Source organism: Triplophysa rosa, linkage group LG25 (genome assembly GCF_024868665.1).
Source record: "Triplophysa rosa linkage group LG25, Trosa_1v2, whole genome shotgun sequence".
Classification (NCBI taxonomy): domain Eukaryota; kingdom Metazoa; phylum Chordata; class Actinopteri; order Cypriniformes; family Nemacheilidae; genus Triplophysa; species Triplophysa rosa.
The window spans coordinates 15,047,252-15,064,712 of NC_079914.1; the positions used below are offsets into that span (position 1 = coordinate 15,047,252).

The following is a 17,461-nucleotide window of genomic DNA, read 5'->3' on the forward strand; positions in this document are numbered from 1 at the left end:
AGATTCAAGTTCTGAATGGTTTCTTGCAAGCAGTTTAATCACTAATATATTCTTTAATCTTCATCATATTTGGATCTTCAGTTACTTCTGGAGGAGAATTCAGTCTCTTGTCCTTATCCTAAACAAAGAATTGCATTGTTATTGTTTATACTCTTTCATTTCATTGTTATTTCAACCTGAACTTGTTTCTTACATGTACGTTTGCGTTTTGGCTGCTGACTTTCCCGCTTCGGCCGCGGACTTTCCCGCTTTGGCCGCGGACTTTCCCGCTTCAGTTCCACCTCTACTGGGTAGTGATCACTCACTTTCAGTGCCTGTGTAAAGGTGGAAATCTGTGTTATTGAAATACCGGTTAGACCCCTGAAAATACAATACTGTAAAGTTCATGTGCAGATTGACATTCATGGTAACATTGATTAAACAACTGGTTTCAGTTATGAAAAAGATGATTCTTGTGTTTACATTCTCGACTTTTAGCTTGTAGGCCTTCTGGAAGTTAAATGGTTCTGCAGAACCTGGAACAACAGCATCCAACATATCGTCTCCATATACCACGATCCTGCATTTAAACGAGATATTGATCAATTAAATTAATATTTGATAAGTGCTGTGATTGGTTTATGTGGTTTGAGAATTATTTACCGGTCATAAGTGTTGTCATTATTAACGCTGGCTGTGGTGTCAACGTCGTCCGCGATCAGCCAATGGAATTTCTTGTCGTTCCGGATTCTGATTTTTTTCATTTGTTTTTCAGACACGTAATTTCCATCTGCATTGAAGTCCCCCAGTATCATGATGTTCTGGACATATGAGAGTACTTGTATGTCTTACGATTGATAGAATTGATAAAACATTTGTATATTTTTTTATTGGTGGTGTTTGCCATGATATCTGAACGAACCAGAGACAAGAATATTTAAAGTTTAACTATGCATTTGTGTTTTTTTCTGCAGTTATATCCTTTTATTTAAGCGATCAGACTCATTTGGTAAACAATGATCTGGCAAATAATAAAAACAAAAATAAACATTTACAAATGTGACTCGTAGTGACAGACATTTTGAGGTAGGCTTTTTCACTGGCGAACACCACCAAAAATAGCCAAAATCAGCAAGTTACATCCGTCTCCCATTTCTTCTTGACATTTTGGAACACATCATAAAGTTCATCCAGTTCTTTCACTGAATCCTCGGGTTTTGTGTGAACAGGAATGAGCACCAAATCCTTCAACACTGCACAGAAACAAAACACCACACACGATTACCTAAACTCCATCTAAACGCCTTCAAAATGGATGAGTAAATGAAAACTAGTGTTTCCGTCATTAATATTTATTTTCAAATTCTATTTAAAGTTGCGTAAATGTGGACAGAAGTGATTCACCATACACTCATTACAAAAACATTTTGTTTGATTGTTTTTATAATTTCCTTGTAGTCTACATTCACACTCCCCATGCAAAAGAGCATCGGTCTTGGCCTTGCCCTTAAAGATGTGCAATACCCAAGATTCATGGGACTGTCACACTGAGATAATGACGATATGAGTCAGTTTACCTGTTTTGTGACATCTGAATCGCAGAACATACGGTTCTCTGGCAAAAGCATCCTCGTCTCCAGGCTCATTGTCTTTGTATTGGTAGGAACCAATCAAATCCACCAGGTCGTCCCTTTTCATATAAGACAAATACCATTAAGGTCAGTAAAAAGTGAATGCTTTATGTAAATCCATTAAAATCTCAATAAAATATATCAAATTAAACTAAGGCAGTAACCTGTAAAGGAACATAAACTGTTCTTTGTAATTTCCTCGTCCCAGGCGTGTGCTGATCTCCAAGGTGTAGTGATGCGTCTTGGTATACCTGTGAAAGAAGAGTAATGACCACTATTGGCTAACACTTTTCTTTTTGGCCCAGCCCCAGTTTGGACACTGTTGGGATGGACTTTAAAAAAACAAAGCAGTTCCTCCCCTCGGGCAAATACTCAGACGGAAGTAGAACGTTAAACCTTGCAGGTGAGTTTAGTCAACGTAACCGTTATTGTCATTAAAAGCTTAACATTGCGCAGGAAGGTGTGGACATCTTCAGCAGGTAGGAAAGAATAAGGGATTTTGACCATTCAAGCAAGAAAATATGAAACAATAAACAGGTTCTGCCCTCAGAGGGAAGCAGAGTTCATGAGTCAGGTGTGAAACAAAGCCATCTCCTGAAGATGGGGGGGTGATCTTTGCCATCGAGTTGCGTTGATGTTGAGTTAAACTATAACAAATGTAAAGTCATTGGTTGTGGATTAGCTCAACGGCTGTAACCCATTTGGCTCTTTTTTTTTGTAGAAATCCTCTGCGACGTATCCAAAATTCCTCCATGTCACATACTGTATGTGTTGTTATATCGGTTGTTGAAACACAATTCATGTTGAGACACAGGACTGATGTTCCGATTGAAATGAAGTCAGTCTCGCCGTGGCAATGTGAAATGTGACTACGGTCTTTGTATTTCACCGGTGAACCAAAAACAACATTTTAGTTGTGCGCAACAGATACTATAGATTAACAGTATACCCGCTTACACTTTATTTAAACACGACAACAGATCATCAGTCAATGTTTAAACCTATAGTCACAAACAACGGCTTTAGTGCTATTTATAGTACATTCACTATTGTTCACTTTATTATCCGTCAGATTCTTTTGTAGTGTTAAACAAACAAACCAGCTAACAAAAATGTGTTCACACTGCAGTATGTTTTGCTAACATTTCCATTACGCTATGAAAACGTTATCACTCACTTTTTTATCATTTCAGTGTAAGAATAATATTTTCGTGCCAATGTTTTTATAATGTTTCGCAATGACGTATACAAAACATTTTTAATCTTACTGCAAAAATGCTATTGATAACGTTGAGAGAACGTTTAGAGAACGTTATCTAAACGTCTACTGTTCTAAAGTTATATCTGAAGTGTAAATTCACTGGTTTTAAAGTAAATATTTGTTATTTGCGTTACATTGGAAGAACACTCAAGACAGTGGGCTGGCATTTCAAAAATGCAACTGAATGCATGAAGGATGTTATTTCTGTGAATCATTAAGCCAGTGCAGGATCACCAAACACTTCCATACATCTAAAACAGAACAATTAGTTGCTTTAGTTCAGTTTAGAGAGAGGGGGACATGTACCCGTTCTCTACTTTATGACACATCTGTACCACAGACACTTCTGTTTTACTTTGAACAGGAAGTGGACACGTGACCTCCTTATCAGCGCTCAAACTCACGGACAACACAGGAAGACAAGCCAACATTTGAAAACACTGCCGCTACTTTAGGTAAGAGTTGAATATCCTTCTGTTTGTTGTCATTAAAAGAATATTAACTGTGTCACTTGTAACTACTGTAACTTAACATTTATGCATTTATGTTCAACATTTACAAACATAACAGACTTTAGTTTTATTTAAAGCTATTTAAGTTCAAAGCTCATTCTTGAATGTTTTGATATATTTTTGACCTCCCACTGGTACATTTTTTAAAATAGTTTTGTGTTGTGTCGGGTGCTGTTTTCAAAATGAGTATCGCTGTGGTTTTCCTTTCAGTGTCTAACACATCTGCTGTGGTCTGAAACAATCTGTCATGTCAGCTCTTAATAAACTACATCTGCTCCCCGTGTGAGAACAATGAAAACTTTTTCGTACATGATTTAAAGCAGGGAAATGTATCGAAATACACAGGAAAACATACGGCCGAGGCGATATCAGTGTCAAGTGGTTTAAAGTCAGAAAAACATGTTTTACCATGACACACTGAAACCTTTCTCGACTCTTTCGCAGATCGGCACCATGAAGATCGCATCTTTTAACATCAGACGTCTGGGCCCGACCAAGCTGTCAGACGAAGATATTGTAGAATATCTCATAAAGGTTGAGTTTAACGGTGTCCCCTACAAACCCCCACTTCATTAGTCCAGAAAGGACTTTTACTTTTAGGACCTAACTGTTGCATATGAAGATGTTGTGATGATGATCAACATAAAAACCCCAAAGCAGTTTTTTTACACATCTAACACTCTTCCTTGTAGATTTTCTCTCGATATGATATTGTCGTAATTCTTGAAGTGGTGGACAAATCAGGCAAAGCCATCGAGAAGTTTCTGAGGGAGCTGAACAGCACAGGGTCTGTTGAATCTTTATACGTGCTTTGTATTTTCTGTGGTTTGAAGAAGACATCTAATGCTGCGTTTCTTCTACAGAGCTAATAAGAAACGTCCCTTCAGTATGATGAGGAGCTCCAGACTGGGCCGAACTCTTTATAAGGAACAATTTGTCTGTTTTTTCAGGTATGACGCTTTCAGCGCGGTCCCTTTTTATACAAATTGTATTATCATAGCCAATTTATTGGGTCACTGTTTTATTTTTAAGTTATATAGGACGCTGTTAACTACAATTTTCTCATATCTGATAATAGAGAAGATGAAGCTAAACTGATTGACACTTACCAATATGAGGACGATCAGGAGGGCGATGAAGACGCATTCTCACGAGAACCTTTCATTCTGCGCTTCAGTTGTAAACACACAGGTAGCCAACGTCAGCAAACAGAAGATTAGTAGAAGTTCATAAACTTTACACACATCCTAGCGTAAAACATTATTAAAATCTTTTATTAAAGGGATAGTTCACCCAAAAATGAAAAATCTGTCATCAATTGCTCACCCTCAGGTTGTTTCAAACCTGTATACATTTCTTTGTTCTATTAAACACAAAGAAATATATTTGGAAGAATTTTAGCAACTTTCAGTTCTGGGGCATCATCCACTACCATAGTAGAAAAAAATATCGCATATTTTTTTGTTCTGTTGAACACAAAATTAGATATTTTGAAGAATTTAGAAACCAAACAATTCTGAGGCACCTTTGATAACCATTTTAATTTTTCCTACTATGGTAGTCAATGATGTCCCAGAACTGAAAATTGCTGACATTCTTCCAATTTCTTTCTTTGTGTTCAACAGAACAAAGTAATTTGTACAGGTATGAAATTACATGAGGGTGAGTAAATGATGATAGAATTTTCATTTTTGGGTGAACTATCCCTTTAAGAACATTAATTGACATATCTACATTATTTATTATGTAAAAGAATTTGGAAAATTAGTTAAGAATAGTACAAAAAGTGAGACAGAAAAGATTCATTTTTTACATTTAAAAGGGTTTTTATTTAAAAGAATTTATAAAAAGTAGAGATGCAACAATATTACATTTCTCCACCAATACCGATAGCCGATTAGATAGCCGGGTGATATCCGCCGATACCGGTGACGATACTGATACCGTAGTTTGGTGGTTATCTTAACACGCATTAACTAAATTCTAAAGGTTAAATGAATGTTTCTTAACTTTATGAATGTTATTAATTCATATAACGACTATTAATATTGAACATCAAACCGGTGATGTTCTAAACATTTAATATACACAGAGCACAAATTCATTGCATTTTAATTGACAGGATATATCGGCCCTGGTCATCAGTTGTTTTGTGAAAAGTTGCTTTTCTCAACCGATACCAATAATTAGCCGATATATCGGTGCATCTCTAATAAAAGTATTCCATATCTGATTCAAAAATGATTTTGTGTGTGTGGCAGTGCTAAAGGATTTAGTGCTGATTCCCGTTCACACAAAGCCAAAAGACTCTGGGAAGGAACTAGACGAACTGTACGATGTGTTTCTGGATGTCAAGGACAAATGGAAGACGGATGTGAGTTCGACCTGTGAAACAAAACATTTAAAATATAAATAAATAAAAATAAATATTTCATCTTTCAATAAAATAAAATTTTAAATACAAAATAATGTGTAAATAACTTACATTTAGACATATAGTATCTATACACCTCCTTTCTCAAATGAAGATTTTTCTCTCTCACACACACAAAATAAATAGAAAAATTAAGCAGTTGGGTGCTAAAATGAACACTGTTTAGAGTTTAAGAGAAAACTCCTACTGGCTTTAAACATGCTGGTTTCTTACAGAACGTCATGATCCTCGGCGACTTCAATGCAGACGGCGCGTATGTCTCCAAGAAAAAGATGAAGGGCATCAGAATCCGCAGCGACCTAGATTTTCATTGGCTGATTGGGGATGATGTTGACACTACGGCCAGTCGGTCCAATGATCACACCTACGACCGGTGAAGCAGATAAAAATCTATAACAATTTGTTGTTCAATAATGAAGACCAACCCTTAAATCAATGTCACTTTAAAGCAGATTGTACTGAATAAACGTATGAATAAGATTGTACGAATTAATACAAATTAGCCCCCTCATAAAAAGTAATTGTCATGATATATTTTATGGCGGCTACACAGTTCTAAATACATTGTAAAGTCTGTCACATACTGGATATTGATATTTACCTTTTTAGAATCGTGGTGTATAAAGATGACATGTTACAAGCTGTCGTGCCAAGATCCGCAAAACCCTTCAACTTTCAACAAGCTTACAAGCTTTCTGATGAAATGGTATGTGCTCTTATTAGCATGAATCGTCTAGTTTTCATTTATGTAAAGAAATATTTTTATTGATAAATATCATTCATGTTTGGCAGGCTCTAGCCATCAGTGATCATTATCCTGTGGAGGTGACTCTGAAAAAGAAGTCGGCAGCATCGACTTGCAGCAAACCCAAAACACAGAAACGCAAAGCATGATGGGACATCAGTTTTCACTGCACGGCCTTTTAATTTCTTTAGAAATGACTAAACTCTTCACTCTAGTTAAGGAGAGATGCTACCTCTTTATTAGGAAAACCAGGATTTAACATTTTATTAACGAAAAGGTAACATTTCGTTTTCATTTTATTGTGAAATTGTAAAAAAGTTTTTTTTTCCATTTGAACTTCTCTGAATTCCTGTTGGAAGTTTGTAATAAAACAAAACCCAAAACAATACTTTTTTCGCTTTTATTGAAAAAAACACTGGCACCCAATAACCTTGTAAAGAGGCCTTTTATGTCAACAAAAAGCTCTTGTACACAAAATCATAACATTACAATAATGAAGATGTAAAATTACAAACAAGAACAAAGTTGGATCAGACGCACCTTGTCACTAAAAAGTTTTAACATTTATTCATGCAACACGCATTAGCCAGAAAATCTAAAATGACAAAATGAGTTCCAGGACACTATTTTATTAGTTGAGTTAGTTCAAGTAAAAACTGTACAGTAAGCACTTTAATGCACACTAGTACAATCATTTAATAAGACTTTTACTATTCATAAAACATTAAAGGGATAGTTCAACCAAACAGATCTCATCCCCCATTGACTCCCAGAGTTTTTTTCCCTACTATGGGAGTCAATGGGGGATGAGATCTGTTTGGTTACTGACATTCTTCCAAATATCTTACTTCGTGTTCATCAGAACAAAGAAATTTACACAGGTTTGGAAAAACCTGAGGGTAGGTAAATGATGACCGAATTTTGGGGTGAACAGTCCCTTTAACAGCTATAACTTCTCCACAGGCTCCATCCAGGTGTTATCCACACCGGTTTTTGCTGAGTTCATCTTTCTTTTTTGTGCTTTTGATATCTTTCCAACAGAATCGCTGCACTCTGCTTCAGCAGCTTTGGATTCATGCCAGTCGGTAAAGCATTGGCGTGTAGAAACAAAGCACAATGGCATCTCGCAAAGCACACACTCGATCGGAGTTTTAAGGTAGCAATTTCTGCATTTCCGCCTTCCGATAGTGCCATCATCACTGATGTACTTGGGCAGGTGTAAAAGTTCAGGAGTGGGAGTAACTTCAGAGTAACAACTGCCTGCTTTCGCGAGATCTGAGCATAGACCCTCCCGGAACTCCTTCTGGGTCATCAGCTTCTCGTTCTTTTCCTTGGCCACGTGCTTATGTAAAATGAAGGCGTTTACCACAGCAATGTCCACAAAGTGGTAGAAGAAGGTCCGATACCACTTTCTTGTTTTATGTAGGACTTTGTAATATCCAATGAGTGCGTCAGACAGATCCACTCCACCCATGTGCCTGGAAGTAAAAGGAAACTGATTATTATACAATTTTCAAATTCAAAATACATCGTAACTTCATAACACTGAATGATTTCAACTTACTTATTGTAGTCCAGCACAGCAGCTGGAACCGGGAAGTCCTTAATGCTCCGACCTGTTTTCTCTCCCTTCACCTTCCTCTTCACTGTGTCACCATTGAATGCTTTATGAAAGGTGGAGCACATCAGCACGTCTCTTCTGTCCTTCCACTCGACGAACAGAAGTTTGTTATCTCTGAACCAGCGTATGTTGCCACGAGGAGCTGGTGTTTTCGAGTGGTTTATCCTGTTTGCACGAAGAGTCCCACAAGCCCAAATCTTCTTTCTCAGGAGGTCCTCGAACAGCGAAGGGCTGGTGAAAAAGTTGTCGACGAACAGCTTGTAGCCAGAACCCAACAACTTTTCATTTGCCAACCTCATGACAGTATCGTAGCCAACCCCCTTGCCTTGCCTTAAAACTGACTTTCCCTGGTATACGAAGAAGTCCCACGTGTAGCCAGAGAGCGAATCTGCCAGAACAAAGAGTTTGTAGCCCCATTTCGTCGGTTTGTTTTTCATATATTGTTTGAGTCCATTTCTAGCCTTTGATGCTACCATTCTCTCATCGATGGAGATGTTCTGAAAGGGCTGGAATGAGTTCTTGCAGGCTTCTTGAATGTCCTGATACAGCGGTTTGATTTTACACAGACGATCGTATTCATCTGTTCCCTTCTTCTCTTCATTCGCTGCATCTACTTTGGGATCACTGAGGTGCAGAGCAGCGGATATGGATACAAATCTCTTACCGGACATGATTCGGTTAGGGAAGGGCAGACGGTAGATGTTGGAGGTTTTCCAGTAGTCTTCTAGCGAGGAGCATTTTAGCAGCCCCATGTAGATCACCATTGCCAGGAATGACTTAAATTCTTGTACGGAAGTGTCCCGCCATTGATTTTCTCCCCTTTTGAAGTTTTGTGCTGCGTAAATGTTAGTATGATCAACGATCGTCTGAAGGACCGACCTCGTAAAGAACAATTCGAAATATTGCAGAGGTCTGCAGGATGGGCTGCAGACCACCTGTGGTCCAGGTGGTTGGATGGGTTTGAAGACCGGTTGGCGCGGCTCATTATCAGGTTTATCCATGCTGTTCCACTTCAACTCTGAGGCGTTTAGTTGAAACTCTGCAGGCAATCGGTTCAGGCTCCTTCTCTTGCCTCTCCATTTGACAACTGGTATAGTAGCGGGTGATGAAAATAAGTCCACAGACTTTTCTGGAAAAGGTCTCTTTCTTTTTTGTGGGGTTACCTCTGGATTTAAGACCTCATCTGATGAGTCGCTGGATTCCGAGAGCTCACTGTACATAAAAAAATGCAAAAAATTAGGGCCGCAAGATATTGAAGACACATGCAATAACTTACTAAATATTGGAAATGGGGGGACTCTAGCTGGGGATGTATGCACAAGATTTAAGTAAACAAGAGCTGCAAGCAGCACCATGGGGTCAACCCCCCGAAGGCGCACCACAAGCGTAGCGCCGAGCCAAGAGAGCGAAAAAACGGCATAAACGGAAAAACGGAACGCATGTGAAAAGCGGCCAGTTCAGGAAGAACAGGCAAGAATGAAGAGCAGACTCTACACAAAAACACTCAACACGCTCCACACTGGATTCGAACCCACGACCTCAAAGACTCGAAGCCACTGGCCCGTCGCGTCACTAAGCCGCACACTCAGCTGCTGTCAGGAGCTGTAGAAGCACAGAGCCAGAGCAGCACAGAACAGCATGAGTAAAGCAAAGCGGAAATAAAACACGCATGGGAAACAAATAGGTGAGACTGAGATCAAATTGGTGACTTCATCCACAAGTACAACAAACGCAGTAGAAGGGATTCAAACCCACAACCTCTGAGACACCACGCTTGCGGTTCAGCAAACCGCACCACGGAGCTTGTACAAAGTGTCAGAGATCCTGAGGAGATGTGTGAGAGCTGCAAGTAGCGAAGATGCTGAAACAAGTTTTAGAGCAGAAATAAAAGAAATACTACGCATTTGAGAAACAGAGGCATAGCTGGGAATGAACTCAAGAAGACCATTTTGCATAGTAGTGCACAAAACGTTACTCAGAATAGTTCAATACGAGAACGCTAGGTGGCGCTGTTCCCCATTTTGGCAAGGACCCCCAGTCCTAGGTGTCGATGAAGCATACAAAGTCTCCTACCAATAGATCAAAGAATGGCCGAGATACAGCCTCAAATACATTTTTGGGTCAACTTTGAAAAGGTTGCGACCTCATAACTTTTGAACAATGACAAAAGTCGCAATTGGGTCACGTCTGTGCAGCTCAGTCCAAAGATAGTCTGAACCAATTTTCATGACAATCGGTCACAATTTCTAGGACTAGAAGCGAAAAAAACGCAACACTGTACTTTTCAAGATGGCCGCTCCTTTAATGTGCGGAGTCTTAATGTAACACGTGGAATGCGATGAGCGTGAGAAGTGCATGACATGTGCCGAGTAGAATTACTGTGGATTGACTGGGCTCAAAATTTATAGCTGTTTAAAAAGTGCATTTTTGAACTGCTGGTGGCGCTACAGAGTGAGTGCTCGAGACCCCATACTTGGTCACGTGACTAATGAGTACCACCTCTACGAATGTGCAAAGTTTCACCATTTTCCTACGTACGGTTCATAGGGCTAACATAGGTTAAGAAGAAGAATACCAACAGAAACAATAGTGGGGGCTTGGCTTTAATAGTGGAGAACTATCCCTTTAAAGAGGACGTCCGTAGCTTCTTGAAATTCACTCCCTCGACTCCGCCCCCCGCGTTTTCGTAATTACTAGCCACAATAAAGTAAAACGATAATGCTTCAAGATAATAAAGTCAATTCAAATCAAATTACATTAAAATATATTTAAAACTGAAAATTATATAACCAGTATGTTTCGTGAAGAAAGCATCACAGCTCCTGATGATGAAAAGCCATGTTTGACTGTATTAAGCCCGGTTTCACAGACACGGCTTAGTTTAAACCAGGACGTCTGCCTCAGTGGAATTTAGATATTTATGTCGCTTTTATAAAAATGCCTTAGAAGAATACATTACGGGTGTGCATTTCGAGACAAATCAATGGCACTGATATACTGTATTTTAAGTTATTTCTGGGCCAGTTATAAGACAGGTCAACCATTCATTTTAGTCTGGGACTAAAACAAATCTGACCATGTCATTGCAAACCATGCACAGGATTCTTGATCTTACACGACGAACTGTTACATTTAAATAAACCTCAAATAATTCCACAAAAAAGGATTCTAGAATTCGACACGAGATTTACTTGTGTATTCGAAATGCCTCAAGAAAGGCTCGCAATTAAAACCAAAGTTCTTGTATACATGCAAAATCTTGATAAATGTAAACTCACTCTTTCCGTAGAGATTCGACGGTCATCTCTTCAGAGTCCTCGCTGAAAGCGACGCTCTCCCGATCAGATGAATCCTCAGACTCCATCATCTCGTCTTCTACATCATTCGTATTTATAAAATCCTGCGAGTTTTCCTCTCTTACATCGTTCGCGTTTATAAAATCGGGTGAGTTCTGCTCTTTTACATCGTTCGCGTTTATAAAATCGGGTGAGTTCTGCTCTTTTACTTCGTTCGTGTTAATGCTGATAAACTCCTGAGAGTTTTTCTCTCTTACATTGTTCGCGTTTATAAAACCGGGCGAGTTTTCCTGTTTAACATCGTTCGCGTGTATAAAATCGGGCGAGTTTTCCTGTTTAACATCGTTCGCGTTTATAAAATCGGGCGAGTTCTGCTCTTTTACATCGTTCGTGTTAATGCTGATAAACTCCTGCGAGTTTTCCTCTGTTGCGGCGCTCGTGTTGATCAAACCCGGCGAGTTTTTTTCTTTGCCGTCGTTCATGTTTATATTGATAAATCCTGCGCGTTTCCACGTACCTACTTGTAACCTTTTCAATGGGGGTCCATCGCAAAATACTGAAGAGAAGCGACCCTACCGCTGCAGAATTTTAAACCGCATTAAAGGGGAATACACACAAAACACGACACAGTGATCGAACTGTGATTGAGCATGAGGTCTCTGCAGAACAAAAAAGGGCGTTTCCCAATTGATGGGCGTTTTCAAACCGGGATAGGCGTTTCTCAATCTCTTCGCCTGATTTGCAAAAATCGAGTGGGCGGATCTAGAAAAGTGACGTTTCCCAATCATTGGCGTTTTTCAACCATCCAATCAAAAAAGTACGGAAGCCCCAACGTATTGTATTTCTTTCTCGGTTTCTCGTGAACTATTTTATTTAGTCTTGATCACAAAAACAACTAATGTTGCATGGCTTTAAGGACTTATATGTGAAATCAAGAGAGAGGAGTTAGTATATAGTATCTATAAATCTCTGATGGGAGAAGAGCATTTGGAACCGCCCACTCGATTTTTGAAAATCAGGCGAAGAGATTGAAAAACGCCTATCCCGGTTTGAAAACTCCCATCAATTGGGAAACGCCCCTTTTTGTTCTGAAGAGACCTATACTTGCTGTGATTGGCTGCTTTTATCCTATACCTTGACGTCACCGATATCAGTGGTCTCCATTGGCAATTTTGAAACAATACTAGAGGATTTTTCCTTTGGGAGAAACACGTCTTGATGTGGAGGCGGAACCATGATTTTACTGCAGGAACAGGAGTTTAGAATACTGTCTTGTACTTTAATTAAACTAAACTCTACAGTATATAAGTGTAGTAGCCTACAGACCTTTTCAAAATGACGTCTTTAAACAAATGTTGTAGCCCAAATAAAAATGTGCACTAGGTGTTCAGTTGCGAGTGAATCGTCTTAAAATTGCCTTTTTACGAGGTCATTTCGAGAATAAATATTAAAACTACAACAATAGAGTTGGAGTATAACATGTCTTCATAGTAACAATATTGTTACGGATGCATTTTTTAAAAATGTCGTCCTAAACTTAGATGTAACTATATCATCAACATCCAACCTCAGCAGTTTACTATTGTTAAAAAACAATAATAACTTTTGACAAAAAACTGTTTATTTATTTTGGTAATTTTACATAATTTACACAATATACTGCATTAGGTAGAAAAGCAAAATGTGACGTCTGCTAAAGATCCGGAATACATCCGCTGTGTAAAAACATCTGATAAACATATGAGAAAACGCAGGTTTACATACATTCTAAATCACAAACATCTTACAGACATTATCTAGATGACTACAGTATATGACACCTGACAGGAGACGTCTCTGAGACATTGCAGATGGTCAAAATAAAACAAAAAAATACAATTTGCAGAAGTAAATGCAGACATCAAAAAGACGTGTCGCAGATGTATCTGTGACATCAGCTAACAAGTTAAAATGGTTAATAGATTAAGTAAACACTAATGGACACAAGTACATGCATTTAATAAAACAAAACAGTTTATGTATTCGTAAATCATGTACTGTAAATCTAAACATGTGGCTCCACCTCTGTGTTGTTCTCATCCACAACACCTTTTGAGTTTCTGAACTTTCTAAACCCTGCTAACGACTTTAGGCAGCCTTATTGCGCTCACCTCTTCCTCGATGTTCCCTTTCTGTATTTTCATTACCTTAAAACAAAATCTCTGTACCTGGATATTGACCCGCTTTAAGCTCTAATCAGATTCATGCCAGTCGTTAAAACATTCACGTGTGGCAATAAGGCACAATGGCACTTTGCAAACAGAACACACGACTGCCGTTTTGAGGGAGCACATTCTGCATTTCCGCCTTACAGAGCCATCATCACTGATGTACTTGGGCAGGTGTAAAAGTTCAGGAGAAGGAGTAACTTCAGAGTAACAACTGCCTGCTTTCGCGAGATCTGAGCATAGACCCTCCCGGAACTCCTTCTGGGTCATCAGCTTCTCGTTCTTTTCCTTGGCCAAGTGCTTATGTAAAATGAAGGCGTTTACCACAGCAATGTCCACAAAGTGGTAGAAGAAGGTCCGATACCACTTTCTTGTTTTATGTAGAACTTTGTAATATCCAATGAGTGCGTCAGACAGATCCACTCCACCCATGTGCCTGGAAGTAAAAGGAAACTGATTATTATACAATTTTCTAATTCAAAATACATTGTAACTTCATAACACTGAATGAATTCAACTTACTTATTGTAGTCCAGCACGGCAGCTGGAACCGGGAAGTCCTTGATGCTCCGACCTGTTTTCTCTCCCTTCACCTTCCTCTTCACTGTGTCACCATTGAATGCTTTATGAAAGGTGGAGCACATCAGCACGTCTCTTCTGTCCTTCCACTCGACGAACAGAAGTTTGTTATCTCTGAACCAGCGTATGTTGCCACGAGGAGCTGGTGTTTTCGAGTGGTTTATCCTGTTTGCACGAAGAGTCCCACAAGCCCAAATCTTCTTTCTCAGGAGGTCCTCGAACAGCGAAGGGCTGGTGAAAAAGTTGTCGACGAACAGCTTGTAGCCAGAACCCAACAACTTTTCATTTGCCAACCTCATGACAGTATCGTAGCCAACCCCCTTGCCTTGCTTTGTGTCTGACTTTCCCTCGTACACGAAGAAGTCCCACGTGTAGCCAGAGAGCGAATCTGCCAGAACAAAGAGTTTGTAGCCCCATTTCGTCGGTTTGTTTTTCATATATTGTTTGAGTCCATTTCTAGCCTTTGATGCTACCATTCTCTCATCGATGGAGATGTTCTGAAAGGGCTGGAATGAGTTCTTGCAGGCTTCTTGAATGTCCTGATACAGCGGTTTGATTTTACACAGACGATCGTATTCATCTGTTCCCTTCTTCTCTTCATTCGCTGCATCTACTTTGGGATCACTGAGGTGCAGAGCAGCGGATATGGATACAAATCTCTTACCGGACATGATTCGGTTAGGGAAGGGCAGACGGTAGATGTTGGAGGTTTTCCAGTAGTCTTCTAGCGAGGAGCATTTTAGCAGCCCCATGTAGATCACCATTGCCAGGAATGACTTAAATTCTTGTACGGAAGTGTCCCGCCATTGATTTTCTCCCCTTTTGAAGTTTTGTGCTGCGTAAATGTTAGTATGATCAACGATCGTCTGAAGGACCGACCTCGTAAAGAACAATTCGAAATATTGCAGAGGTCTGCAGGATGGGCTGCAGACCACCTGTGGTCCAGGTGGTTGGATGGGTTTGAAGACCGGTTGGCGCGGCTCATCATCAGGTTCATCCATGCTGTTCCACTTCAACGCTGAGGTGTTTAGTTGAAACTCTGCAGGCGATCGGTTCAGGCTCCTTCTCTTGCCTCTCCATTTGACAACTGGTATAGTGGCGGGTGATGAAAAAGAGTCAGCAGATTTTCCTGGAGAAGGTCTCTTCCTCTTTTTTGGGGTAACCTCTGGAGTCCAGACCTCCTCTGTTGAGTTGTTGGCATCTGAGAGCTCACTGTACGACAAGAAAAAATGCCAAAAGTGAAAGATTTAAAAATTTAAAAATTGTAAAAAGATAGATTAAAGCACGGCATTTTTGACACGTTTTGGAACATATCTTGCGTGTATGCACAAGACATATTTTGCATGAAATCTGATAAAAGGAATAAAACTAAACCATATCATATAGGAATGTTAACATACAGTAAATCGTATACGTAACAAAAGTCAGCACATATGTCTAAACAAATAGTGGAATCAGAAAAACATTAACATATTTGCACGTATATAATCTATGCATTATATTTATGGTTACTTCACACTTACAGTTGATTGACATTGAAAACACACATGATATGCAATAACTTGCAAAAAATTGCAATAAGCAATACGATTATGTTCTATGTTTATAAAATCCACTTAAATCCTAATAAAATAACAATAAATTATATCACATATTTCTCTAATAAACAAACCATTATTACAGTGAGATATGCATATCGCGATATTTCAATATATTTTGCAGCCCAATTTGCAATATTTCATTTTTCGGAATAGGTTTGTTAAGAGTAATTCCACTAACAACCAACAGGGGGAACTGTTTTGGATATTAAACGTGATTTAGTTTATTAAAACAATTTTATATTTTTTTATTGTTTTAATTGTTGATTCTAATTATATTTACAGTACTACAGTTCAGTCCAGCTACATTGCTGCTAGCTCTTTGGCAAAATGTTTAAATGCTCTCTCATTTGAGTCATTTTGGATAAAAACGTCTGCTAAACAAATGAAACACAAAAATGTAACGTTATTGCTCAAAGCAGAATTAACGAAGATAACATAAACATAAATTCAGGTCTTATTCTATCTTCATTCTTTTTTTACTTCGCCTCTCAATGAAAGCCACCATTTTTATACTGTGCATGCAATAATTTAATAAAATTGAACTCACTCATCCAGTAGAGGATCGACGGTCATCTCGTCAGAATTCCCACTGGAAGCCACACTATCCAGATCAGATTGATCATCGGACCCGATCATATCGTCTTCCACATCGCTCATGTTTGTAAAATCCTGCAAATTTTCCTCGGCTGTGGTGGTAACTGCATGTGAATCTCAAAAATAAATGCAGAAATGAGGCGACAGATGGAAACAGCTGCAGACATTAAACCGCATTATAGACGAATGCAAGCAAAACATGCGTCGGTGATCGCACTGCGATTCGCTGCTTTTGTCATGTACCATGACGTCACCTACATCAGTGGTCTTTATTGTATTTTTAAACAATATCTGGATTTAAAAAAGGACAAATCTGGAAGGAAGGCATCTTTTACGAAAATTGTGGCAACTGACACGAAAAAACACTGGAGTAGCGTTATATTATAGTAAATACTACACTTAATAGTCCTCATTAATGCACAGTATTCTATAGTTTTGATAAACTGTTAACATACGGTCATATACATGAATATTGGCAAGATTAAAAAAACTCAAGTATACTACAGTATTGTGCCTTGTAACTAGAGTATTTGTAGTAAAACCTTAGTAGTAGGGCTGCTCGATTATGACAAAAAACATAATCACGATTATTTTGGCCAATATTGAGATCCCGATTATTTAACACGATTACTCATTAACTTTTAAAACAACATAGAAAATAAATAACTTTGCTTTTAAACTGTGAATTCAATTGAAAAATAAATGTAAAGAAATAGCACAGCTGAACTGTAAAAGAAGGGGGTGCGCTGTGGATTTATACCACGAGAAAAGAGAGGATCCTTGCAAAATGGAATGTGGCACAATAATCGTTTTACCTCGATTATTTTGTTTTTGTAATTGTTGAAGCCAAAATTGACGATTACAATTAATTTTCGATTAATTGCACAGCCCTACTTAGTAGCCAAAAATTTACCCTAATTTCACTGGACTAGAGGAACCATATTCCTACTCATTGTGGTTAAAATGCAGTAACTACAAATAATAAAGAATTTGCCAAAAAA

The 17,461-nt window shown here is 38.7% G+C and overlaps 4 protein-coding genes across 5 annotated transcripts; 1 reads left to right on the plus strand and 3 right to left on the minus strand.

Moving 5' to 3' along the window:
• Positions 1–52: 52 nt before the first annotated feature.
• LOC130548530 (deoxyribonuclease gamma-like) lies at positions 53–2,117 on the minus strand. Its single transcript, XM_057325369.1, has 7 exons — positions 2,058–2,117; positions 1,775–1,884; positions 1,557–1,669; positions 1,120–1,232; positions 643–800; positions 463–559; positions 53–314 (listed from the first exon to the last, which is right to left on the minus strand). Exons 1-7 carry the CDS (start codon positions 2,115–2,117, stop codon positions 156–158), a joined length of 810 nt encoding a protein of 269 aa, XP_057181352.1. The 3' UTR covers positions 53–155.
• Positions 1,921–6,950, plus strand: dnase1l4.2 (deoxyribonuclease 1 like 4, tandem duplicate 2). 2 transcript variants are annotated; one of them, XM_057325914.1, is made up of 10 exons: positions 1,921–2,013; positions 3,236–3,326; positions 3,828–3,917; positions 4,076–4,170; positions 4,247–4,333; positions 4,462–4,574; positions 5,645–5,757; positions 6,033–6,190; positions 6,427–6,523; positions 6,610–6,950. In XM_057325914.1, the coding sequence occupies exons 3-10, from the start codon at positions 3,837–3,839 to the stop codon at positions 6,709–6,711; spliced, it is 846 nt and encodes a 281-aa protein (XP_057181897.1). In that variant the 5' UTR covers positions 1,921–2,013; positions 3,236–3,326; positions 3,828–3,836; the 3' UTR covers positions 6,712–6,950. The 2 variants fall into 2 exon arrangements, with proteins under 2 accessions (XP_057181897.1, XP_057181898.1); XM_057325915.1 differs by lacking the exon at positions 1,921–2,013 and adding an exon at positions 2,071–2,089.
• Positions 6,949–12,135, minus strand: LOC130548874 (piggyBac transposable element-derived protein 4-like). Its single transcript, XM_057325912.1, has 3 exons — positions 11,462–12,135; positions 8,127–9,395; positions 6,949–8,040 (listed from the first exon to the last, which is right to left on the minus strand). Exons 1-3 carry the CDS (start codon positions 11,959–11,961, stop codon positions 7,509–7,511), a joined length of 2,301 nt encoding a protein of 766 aa, XP_057181895.1. The 5' UTR covers positions 11,962–12,135; the 3' UTR covers positions 6,949–7,508.
• A 981-nt stretch (positions 12,136–13,116) lies between these two features.
• Positions 13,117–16,669, minus strand: LOC130548875 (piggyBac transposable element-derived protein 4-like). The gene is made up of 3 exons (XM_057325913.1): positions 16,414–16,669; positions 14,209–15,477; positions 13,117–14,122 (listed from the first exon to the last, which is right to left on the minus strand). Exons 1-3 carry the CDS (start codon positions 16,521–16,523, stop codon positions 13,711–13,713), a joined length of 1,791 nt encoding a protein of 596 aa, XP_057181896.1. The 5' UTR covers positions 16,524–16,669; the 3' UTR covers positions 13,117–13,710.
• Between the last annotated feature and the right edge of the window lie 792 nt (positions 16,670–17,461).

What these genes read in the sequence shown, in the direction of transcription:
- LOC130548530 (XM_057325369.1), bottom strand. Translation starts at nt 2,117, where the DNA reads ATGGTCAAAATCCCTTATTCTTTCCTACCTGCTGAAGATGTCCACACC. An exon ending in CAGTTTATGTTCCTTTACAG is followed by an intron (nt 1,670 to 1,774) that starts GTTACTGCCTTA and finishes TTATATGAAAAG; the next exon opens with GGACGACCTGGTGGATTTGA. An exon ending in AGAAGAAATGGGAGACGGAT is followed by an intron (nt 801 to 1,119) that starts GTAACTTGCTGA and finishes TCATATGTCCAG; the next exon opens with AACATCATGATACTGGGGGA.
- dnase1l4.2 (XM_057325914.1), top strand. Translation starts at nt 3,837, where the DNA reads ATGAAGATCGCATCTTTTAACATCAGACGTCTGGGCCCGACCAAGCTG. An exon ending in CAATTTGTCTGTTTTTTCAG is followed by an intron (nt 4,334 to 4,461) that starts GTATGACGCTTT and finishes ATCTGATAATAG; the next exon opens with AGAAGATGAAGCTAAACTGA. An exon ending in ACAAGCTTTCTGATGAAATG is followed by an intron (nt 6,524 to 6,609) that starts GTATGTGCTCTT and finishes CATGTTTGGCAG; the next exon opens with GCTCTAGCCATCAGTGATCA.
- LOC130548874 (XM_057325912.1), bottom strand. Translation starts at nt 11,961, where the DNA reads ATGAACGACGGCAAAGAAAAAAACTCGCCGGGTTTGATCAACACGAGC. An exon ending in GTCGAATCTCTACGGAAAGA is followed by an intron (nt 9,396 to 11,461) that starts GTGAGTTTACAT and finishes TTTTATGTACAG; the next exon opens with TGAGCTCTCGGAATCCAGCG. An exon ending in GCTGTGCTGGACTACAATAA is followed by an intron (nt 8,041 to 8,126) that starts GTAAGTTGAAAT and finishes TTTTACTTCCAG; the next exon opens with GCACATGGGTGGAGTGGATC.
- LOC130548875 (XM_057325913.1), bottom strand. Translation starts at nt 16,523, where the DNA reads ATGAGCGATGTGGAAGACGATATGATCGGGTCCGATGATCAATCTGAT. An exon ending in GTCGATCCTCTACTGGATGA is followed by an intron (nt 15,478 to 16,413) that starts GTGAGTTCAATT and finishes CTTGTCGTACAG; the next exon opens with TGAGCTCTCAGATGCCAACA. An exon ending in GCCGTGCTGGACTACAATAA is followed by an intron (nt 14,123 to 14,208) that starts GTAAGTTGAATT and finishes TTTTACTTCCAG; the next exon opens with GCACATGGGTGGAGTGGATC.